This window comes from Malaclemys terrapin, chromosome 5 (genome assembly GCF_027887155.1).
Source record: "Malaclemys terrapin pileata isolate rMalTer1 chromosome 5, rMalTer1.hap1, whole genome shotgun sequence".
Taxonomy (NCBI): domain Eukaryota; kingdom Metazoa; phylum Chordata; order Testudines; family Emydidae; genus Malaclemys; species Malaclemys terrapin.
Window position 1 is genome coordinate 108,681,459 of NC_071509.1, and position 9,787 is coordinate 108,691,245.

Here is a 9,787-nt window from a genome sequence, read left to right on the forward strand (position 1 = left end):
GCCTTCCCCGGCATCACAGTCGGCCACTGTGATGTCCTGCAACCCACAAGGCTCCAGGGTTAAAAATATTTCCTGGCTCTCGGGGAGAATGGATCCACTGCTCACTTATCTCCCATCCTCCTCCTCTTCCTCATCCACCATATCATCCTCCTTGTCCCTAGACACTCTCACTGGTGAGGTGTCCACGTTGCTTGTGGGGGTGCTAGTAGGGTCACCCCCGAGAATCGCATGCAGTTCGTTGTAGAACTGGCATGTGTGGGGTTCAGCACCAGAACGACTGTTCGCCTCCCTTGCCTTCTGGTACGCTTGGCGAAGTTTTTATTTTCACTCGGCACTGCTGTGTGTCCCTCGTGTAGCCCTTCTCCCCCCATTCCTCAAGCAATCATTGTGTAGATGTCAGTGTTTCTTCTGCTGGATCGGACTGCATGACTCTTCTCCCCACACAGCGATGAGATCCACCATCTCCTGTGCAGACCAGGCTGGAGTGCGTTTGGGGCGTGTAGTCTCCATGATCAGCTGTGCTCACGCTGGCATGCTTCCAATGTTGAGCAAACAGGAAATGGGAAATCAAAAATTCCTGGGGCTTTAGCATAGGAGGAGCTGTTTACTGTGTACCTGGCTGCAGTGCAGCAGAGTTGAGAATGATCTCCAGAGGGCTCACAGATGAGCATTGCAGGACACCACCTGGGGGCCAATTAAGTTGAATTACACAACGCTGCATCTGCACTACCTCGCAGTCGACCCATGAAAATCGAACTTAGTGCTATCCTCTCCCAGAGGTGGATTACAGAAGTTGAGGTGTCTTAGGTCGGCATAAAGGACCTGGTAGTGTAGACGCATACATTAACAGGTCGACTTACTGTGGCTTCCTTGGACCTAACTTCTTAGTGTAGACCAGGCCTTTGTGTGTCTGTGTCTGTATAGAACTTTGAAACTGTTACAGAAAGACAAAGAAGTTATATAATTAAAACAAAAAAAGTTTTAAAGGCATGGTGCCAACTTAAATTGTGTTCAGCCTTTACTTTTTGTAAAAATGAAATTTTATGAAGTTGTAGACTAGCCAAAATATTTCCATTGTTTAAAAAAGCACCCACTCCAAAATAGTTAGCTTTTAAACAAATAAATATTCCCACAAGATATTTAACAAGCCAAATATTGCAGCATTGATAACTGGAAGTGAAAATGGCTTTAAACAAAAGAAAATAAATGAAGCTTGTTTCATACTGTCAATATTGAGAGGAAATGCAAAAAATAAAAATAAACAAATTAAACTGAGAGAGAGCATGTCAGGAGTCTAAACAAATTGGGGGGGCAGGGGAAAGCATTTGAGGAAATATTTTCAAGCATCGCTGCTAATACAGAGAGAATTTAAAATATCAGTCATACTGCAAATCTGTTCTCCTTTACGAATGTCTTTGCTAATCTAAAGTATAATATGTATATATTTTCTAAATCTCTTTTAGGCCTGCATTGCAAGGAACTGCTATCCTTCCCCGCTGAATTATTATAATTTCCCTAAGTCATGCTGTACGTCAGTGAATGAAGTGATCTGCCATGGAATTCCTGACAGGCGGCCATTGCAAGAGGGTGATATTGTTAATGGTAGGTGATGTAAAAGTCAAACCTTTCAACAGCTCTGCTTGCATCTAATCTTTACAGTTGAAACACTCAGTGGGGCAAAGTTTTGATTTAGGATGGTGCATCATGGTTGGAAGTTATTTCTTCAAGCATGTTTTATTTTTCTTTACTCATTAGCTAGCTTTTTTGTTACATTTAGCAACTACATATCCAAATTCATGGATTGAGTAAAATTCCAACTAATTAGAGTTGGACAAAAGACCAATTTTAACAGCTTTTTAATTATCATAGTTTATTTATTTATTTATTTATTTATTGCAATAGTGCCCAGGAGCCCCAGTCATGGATCAGAAACCTATTGTGCTAGGCACTGTACAAACACAGAACAAAATGATGGTACATTGACTGTTTTAATGGTAGAAATTATTATCCTTGATTAGTTTGGAATAAATTGTTAGTAGGATGGTTTTTGATCATATTTATTATCATGTTATGTCTACTGTATAGCATCCTTGTGGCTCAGGGTTTTTATAGAGACACAAAATGGCAAGTCCTTTCCCAGAGGAGCTTGCAGTCTAAGTGCAGTATTATTTTTGATTGTGGTGTTCTGGGCCCTCGAATCTTTTGACTGGATGGAGTACTTTACAAGTAATTTTTTAACTTTTACTTTTTGCATTTTCTCTTAGCTTTGACAATGAAAATAAATGAAGCCAGTTTCACTCTTGTTCGTAGTCCTTTTCACCTCCAGTTCTCACATGGGACTACTTGTGTGTTTATGGTTAAGTGCATGCCCAGATGTTTTCTATATGGGGGGCCTGGGTTTCTATTTAATTTTGTTTGTAAAGCAATTTGGGATCCTTTTGGGTGGAAGAGCATAACATAAATGTACAATGATATTTGGTGGATACTGTCACGGTGACAGGGCTAGCTGTATCTCTGTCTCCTTTCTCTGGTTTCTGAGTACAGTCCCCTAGTATCAGGCCTCATGCCTGCCCCTTTCTTGGGGTGGAATTCTTCCACTCAGGTCCCAGGCTTTAGCCTTGTGTGGATCAACTGTGCTTCGCCAGAAGGCCCGACTGGATTTGGCACCTGCAACTCTTCCCTTTGGGAGCTGTGATCTGTAGTAAATACAGTGATCCAAAACAGCTTTCTTAAATCAAAGTATTGTTCAATCTTAATAGTAGGAATAAAACATAACATAAAAGAAATGGGGTTTTAAAACACTAAAAGGACTACATACATGTCTGTCTTTCCTAAAGCTTACCATCCCTGTGGAAGTTTAGGAAGGCCTGACTTCTCCAGACCTCCAAGGGCATGTGTGTGTCAGTCTGTTACCAGGGAACAGCTCCTTGACAACTGTCTTCCCCCTCTGGACAGAGAGTGACTTTTTTTTACTGTTTAAAGTCCTTTTGATCTGTTGGCTCCCAGCACGGGGAAAACCGGTCTATAACTTGTCTGACACCTAGAAGTAACATCTTTGCAGCCAAAAGCTCAGGCGTTGGTTTAATGACTCCCAAAAAGTTTACTGAGAGGTTGATTATGTGGATCTATTGTGATACGGCCCAGTTAGTTTCCCACAACCCTGCTATTAAACTAAACCAACATATGCACCTAGTAAACATTCCAGTCATCAATATAGTTGTCATATAGCCATAGTCAGATCCCATACAGTATTCATACATTATTGCAGTTCGTCCTCATGTTCTTCACAGATACCTGCCATAATCACTGTTGCAAAATAATTCTCATACATAACTCTTTTCACACGATCATAACTTTCTGAAACATTCCCCATTTGGGGCTGAAAACTTCCATGGTCTGTCTATGTCAAAATTTAAATGTTAGTAAACTTTTTTTAGTATAAACTTTTCCCATTCAAATAAATTTTCCATTCACACTGTCTTGGACAGGACTACAGCAAAAATAACTGAACTTTGTGACTTGGCATGGATTTAGAGTATGTCTTCATTGCAAGTAAAGTTATGATTGTAGCACAGGTAGGCAGACCTATGACTAGCTTGAATCTAAGTAGCACGTGTAACAATAGTAGTAAAGATGTGACAGCACAGGCTTGAACTTAGGGTAGCCTCCTGGGTCTGATCAGGTTGCTAGCCTGTGTTAAAGCCTGTGCTATCACATCTTCACTACTGTTGTTATCCATGCTTGCTAGATTCAAGCTGGTCATGGGTATTTTTACTTATGCTTTGCAGGGAAGACATGCTTTTAGTGCTCATTAAGGACTATTGCCTGTTTTCATTTGGAAACAAATGGGGTTTGATTTAACAAAGAGGTGACAGTTAAAAAATTATGTACTGAGCTTGCACAGTTGAAATTACTTACAATGAGCTAAAAGGTTGGGATATTGCACAGCTACTTAAATTTTGGAGTCTGGCAGAGATACAAGAGATTCTAAGGCAGAAGTGGGCAAACTACAGGGCCTGCGGGACCATCCTGCCCAGGCCTTGAGCTCCTGGCCAGGGAGGCTAGTCCCCAGCCCCTCCGCCGCTGTCCCTCCTCCCCTGCAGCCACAGCACGCCATGCTGCCAGCGCTCTGGGCAGTGGGGCTATGAACTCCTGTTGGGCACCGCAGTGGTGTGGTGGCCAGACATGCTGCTCTGAGCAGCATGTAAGGGAGCAGGGAGCGGTGGGGTTGGATAAGGGGCAGAGGGTCCCCGGGGGCAGTCGGGGGACAGGGAGCAGGAGGAGGTTGGATGGGGCAGAGGTTCTGGGGGGGGCGGTTAGGGGCAGGAGGTCCCGGGAGGGGGTGGGCAGGGGACAAGGAACGGGGGGGGTTGGATGGGTCAGGTGTTCTGAGGGGGGCAGTCGGGGTGGGGAGTGGCGGGGGCGGATAGGGCGCTGGGACCAGGCTGGTTAGGGAGTCACAGCCTTCCCTACCCAGCCCTCCATACAGTTTTGGAACCCCAATGTGGCCCTCAGGCCAAAAGGTTTTCCCACCCCTGTTCTAAGTTGCATATGTTGAATACCGCCCTCCTCCATTTAAATTAAACAAAAAAATTGTTTCAGCAACATTTAAGGTTGTTAAATCAAGCACTCAGAAATAAGCTTGCTATGGCAGTATTGCACTTATATATTTTCCGTCTGCCTTTATTAATATGAACAATTTAACTACATAACACTTTTATTAATTCATACCATGAAATCTATAATATGGACAGTGTGGCCAAGTCAGTGTTACTGGAGTTTTGGAATGTTCTTATTTCGGAGCACTTGGGCATGTAACTCTAGCATTGCAACAGTACTTTGTATTTTATTACTATTGTGCAAAACAAGGGCCAAGAAGTGAGACGTTTTCTCTTTGATGTTCTTTGCAGTGGATATCACTATATATCGCAATGGTTATCATGGGGATCTGAATGAGACATTTTACGTTGGGGAAGTTGATGAGGGTGCAAGGAAACTAGTTCAGACAACTTATGAGTGCCTAATGCAAGCAATCGATGCAGGTAAGTATCATTGCTGAAGCCTAAGGTGTAATGCTATATTGGTTTTTAATATTAGAACTCTCATGTTTGAACTAATACTTAGGAATTACTACTGTTACAGAACCATACTTAATGCATGTTGCTAGTAGAATATGCTTATAGTGTACAATGCAGAGTCACTCTTAAAATGCTGTATTTTAGTTTCTATTGATAGTTGTTGCAACATTTATTTGCAATGAGTATTGCCATGGAAAAGCTGTAATAATCTCTATTTGATTAACTGATCCATATATGACACTGTTGTTTGTTGCATGCAAATATGTATTTGATTCTCTGCAAGATAAATAAGAGTACGTGACCTGAGTTGCTTACAGTCTAGAAAAAAGATAGAGCGCATAGGATGTTTTGGGAAACCAGGAAGGAGTAACTTTTTTAAAATTCCAAAAACAAAAAAAAATTATTTATCAAGTCACTTAACAAAAAGCACCATTTGAAAAGTGAAGAAAATTGGTTTTATAACTTGATAGTGCTATGAATTTACTAATTGGGAGCATGCACCTGTAAGCTGTCTCGGTGATGGGCCTCCAGATGGGTTTAGCATGGCTTCCACACACAGAGAGTTAGCAGGATAGAGTTCTAGTTAAATTTGTTCTCTGAGAAATATATATTGAATCTCTCTTTTAAAAATGCTCAAAATAATTATTCCAAACCATTTTGTTTGCTTAACTTTCTGCCTCATGTGGACTGCTAAAGAGACAGAGTCAAGTTTAAATTCGTACTCCTGAATGAATGTTTTTACCTGTGACTGTTACAACTAACATCTAAAATGAGATTAGAGAGAGACCCGTTTCTTCACTGTTTTTTCATTGTGTTTATTTTGTGTACCTGACAGCACTATGTGTACAATTGGTTTCTCTTGTTTGTGTGGGTCTTTTACCTAGCAACAATACAGAGAGATTTTTTTTTTTTTTTTTAAATAGGAAAATGTGATTGCTAAGCCCACAAAAATTGTCAGGGGAACTCAGGGGCAGGTGTAGTGTCTCAAACGAGTTTGAACTCTTTCTTTGAAATCTAGTTGATTTCAACTATGTTCCTTTAAGACAGGAGCTTGTATTTAAGAAAAATTCATTTTTTGGTGAAGGAGGTATTTCCCTCTTTATCTCTCATTTGTCTTCCTCTGTGTGAGACTGAGATAATGGAAGACAAGGTCGCCTTTGGTCTCCTCTCCCAACTTGTCAGACTCAGCTCATTTGCACACTGAGCTTCTGTTGAATTATATTTAATGGTCTATGGTGCAAGAGGCTGTGCACAAAGGCAGATGGACATACCGGCTATCGCTATTGTATAGCTACTGGTAGCTGAAAGCCTGTGTTGTCACACTGGTATAATTCATAAAGTCATGTGTAAAAAAGCCAAAAATGGCTGAGAACTTAAAAATTGGACGGTAACAGACCATGAAGCCCAGTGATGATTGAACCTGGTCATATTCTAAACAAAAAGAGCCCTACACCATGCTTGTAGCTGTTTCTATCATTTCACACTGACTCACCTGACATTCTAGGCTTCAGAGTGATGCCTAGACAGAGTGGCAATCCTGGAATTTTATCCTATAGTGAGATGCCGGTGGCAACCTTTGTAGATGGTAAAATGTATTGAAGGAGGGGAGGGCTCTTTTTAAAATGGTGCATGTCTTATCTTGCAGTAAAACCTGGTGTTCGATATAGAGAGCTGGGAAATATTATTCAGAAACATGCCCAAGCAAATGGATTTTCAGTTGTTCGGAGCTACTGTGGGCATGGGATCCATAAGCTTTTCCATACTGCTCCCAATGTGCCACATTATGCCAGTGAGTATTGTTCAGTTATCTGCTAGTGCATGGCTAGTGATGAATAAACATGATGAACTTTTGTTCCTCCCATACTAAAGTTGTGCACATGGCTTGACAGCCTGTCACTTTGGATTTTTGTATTTACAGAGTGATTTCTTGAATGTTGGATTTAAGTATGTTATGAACAAGTTGAGCCAATGTGCATCTACTCTGGGGGTGGGGAATGGACCCTAGCTGTGGTGGATGAGTGACAGCTTACCACATGACCAGTCACAATTTTGTTGATTCAATTAGTCAGTTTTCTTAGTGCTGGCTATTTGGAATGGATGGGGTTGAGCTGAAACTTTGAATTCCATTCCCAATTCCCACACTCCTTGGTGACCTAGAGCCATGATCATCAAGTTTGGGCTGCTGTGGTAGCTGTATCGGTTTTGGATCCCTTTATCTCCACTTGAATTACTGTGTGATGTGGCGTGCTCTGGGATTTGGAACAGCACAGATCTCACTGCACACCAGTGTGTACCAAAGTTCAGTGAGGAGAAGGGATGTCTGAGGCTAGCACAGCTGGACTCAGTTTGGAAGATGACAGTGCAGCAGCCAGAGGTTTGCAGTCACAGCAGGGGTAAAATGAGGAGTGAAAGTAGGGAAGAGGGAGAACTTGAAAGACCAGTGGGGAATTGAGGGAGGGAAGCAAAACCAACCACTTAAACCAACCAATTCTCCAATGACAAGCAGCTCCAGTCCATTCTAGCTGCTAGAGCTCCCCTGACATGACGCCTTCTCTCCCATAGCTGCCAAAAATCCTTCAGCTTCCTACTCTTGACAAGCTCTGTATCACACACAGATGGTTGTGTTGTTGTCATGGATGATAACATAGAAGTCACTGGCTCTTGCTCAGGCCCTTCTTAACATGTCAGCTTTAATGGGAGTGAAAAAAGAGATTATCTAATAGTATGGTGGAAAAGTAGTACTTCCCTTTTGTTTTAGTTTTGTCCTGTAAAACTCTGTGAATACCCAGTCTCTGTTGAAAAGGAGGCATCTTATACCAACCCCCCGCTTCCCCCCCCCCCCCCCCCCCCCCCCCCAAAAAAAAATTCTTTCTGGTTATTAGCGACAATGGACATTTTTTTGATGGGGACAATAAGCAAGCTTCATTTTGTGAAGGGAAAGGCATTATTTTCCTTAGGCTTGGATGAGTGACAGAAGCAAAAAGGAAAGATCCAAAGCAGAACTGTTAATGAGAAAAGAGTGGAGTTTCTGGCTAAACTCAAATAGATTTTTTTTAAGGGGGAGGGGGGGAAACCCCACCAAAACCACTCAATTTAGTCCACAAACTCTGCTGAACAAGATTAGAGGAAAAATCTACAGGAGGAGGATGAAACTGGTACAGAGACAAAAGGGGTGAAGGCTTAGCGTAATTGTTTGTAGCATGCAACAGCAGCACATGATCAGGATACAGGGAAGCCTCTTTAAGTGTAAGAAAGATATACTGTACTGTATTCAGTAAATCAGTCTGAAGACATAATGGTTGAGATTTTTCAAAGCTATGTAGGTGACTTAGACATAACACTTCCACTAAAATTGATACATTCTCTATTCAAACTTTATTAATATACCTAAATCCCTATACTGCTTTGAAAACCTCTGCTAACACCTTAGCTAAATAAAATGTAATGCGAAAATAATAAGTAACAGAATGACTCTTTACTTGCCAAAGTAAACACAAAAGAACTGTTTGTTGCCATGTCTCCTCTGGACAGCAAGATTATCTGAATCTCATCCCCTCTTGACTTTTGTATATGACATTGCTCGGAGGAGTATCAATGATGGAAACAAATTAACATTTTAAAATCGTCTTTTGAATTTTTATTTTAAACAATTATACTATATGCTTTTTATTCAGACTGCCACTTGTGCTTTTTCACCATTTTAAAAAAAAAATTCTGTACGAGTGTCTACATTAAGTTTGCTCATCACTTTCATGGAGTGAAAACTGAGGTTTAGAAAAGACAGTAATTAATTGCAAGCACTTTTCCTGAAATAGAGGTATAACAAAAAATTTATACTAGTTTGAGAAGAAAAGGAGGGGAAGAAGATAGAAGTATAACCTGGAAGAAAGTGGGTTGCTCTGCAGTGCTGTTCTGACTTTTCCCCTCACCTGTCCTAGTTCAGGCATACACTGCATTAAAGGGATAGAGCCTGCCATACACCTTCTGTCCTTCACTCTTGGAAGATGTGTTCAACCATAATTCGCATTCTAATTTCATTTCAGAAAATAAGGCTGTTGGTGTGATGAAGTCTGGTCATGTGTTTACAATTGAACCAATGATCTGTGAAGGTAAGTGGCCAGGAGTTCGAAAGGGGGCTAAGTAAATAGAGCGAGGATGTGGGTTTTGCTAGGGTTTCATTTGTTGTTATGGCACTTCCTCTAAACTAGGGGTGTCAAACATATGGCCAATGGGCCATATCCAGCTCTGAGGGCCTTTTCTTTCATCCTGCAGCTACCTTTGTAATTTACAAAGGGTTCCTACCTGCAGCTACCTGGCTGTGGCGGTTCGGAGGGGCTGGGAGGGAGCTAGCTTAGAGCTGCTGAGGGAGCCCCTTTCTGGACTGGACATAGGACACTGCTCCTTTCCCCTCCGCTATCCTAGCAGTGAAGCTTCGTGCAGCCAGTGGGGATGCCATAACCCCTTATAGGCCAGGGTTCTGAAGAGGCACCTTTCTAGCCCTGTCCCTCCCTCTCCCCTCCCCTCCCCCCCCAATTCTCCCCACCAAGGCTCGTTTCTCTACAAAATCCTACAGGAGCTGGGCTCCTTCTCCCTTTTTTCCTTCCTTACTCCTTCCCTGGCCCCTGCTGACACGGAGCCCAGCAGCATCCATACCTTCGTTCCCTGTGTTCTACTGTTGCTGAGTCCTGCAGGAGCAGGTTCTGGGAAAT

At 42.0% G+C, this 9,787-nt stretch overlaps 1 protein-coding gene across 1 annotated transcript in view; it reads left to right on the top strand.

The window, feature by feature from the left end:
- The window catches only part of METAP1 (methionyl aminopeptidase 1), a 40,167-nt gene that overhangs the window by 27,623 nt on the left and 2,757 nt on the right, over positions 1–9,787 (top strand). The window contains exons 7-10 of the mRNA XM_054029446.1: positions 1,464–1,602; positions 4,911–5,042; positions 6,724–6,867; positions 9,122–9,187. Of these exons, the coding sequence (XP_053885421.1) occupies positions 1,464–1,602; positions 4,911–5,042; positions 6,724–6,867; positions 9,122–9,187 (481 nt within the window). The remainder of the gene's footprint in view (positions 1–1,463; positions 1,603–4,910; positions 5,043–6,723; positions 6,868–9,121; positions 9,188–9,787) is intronic.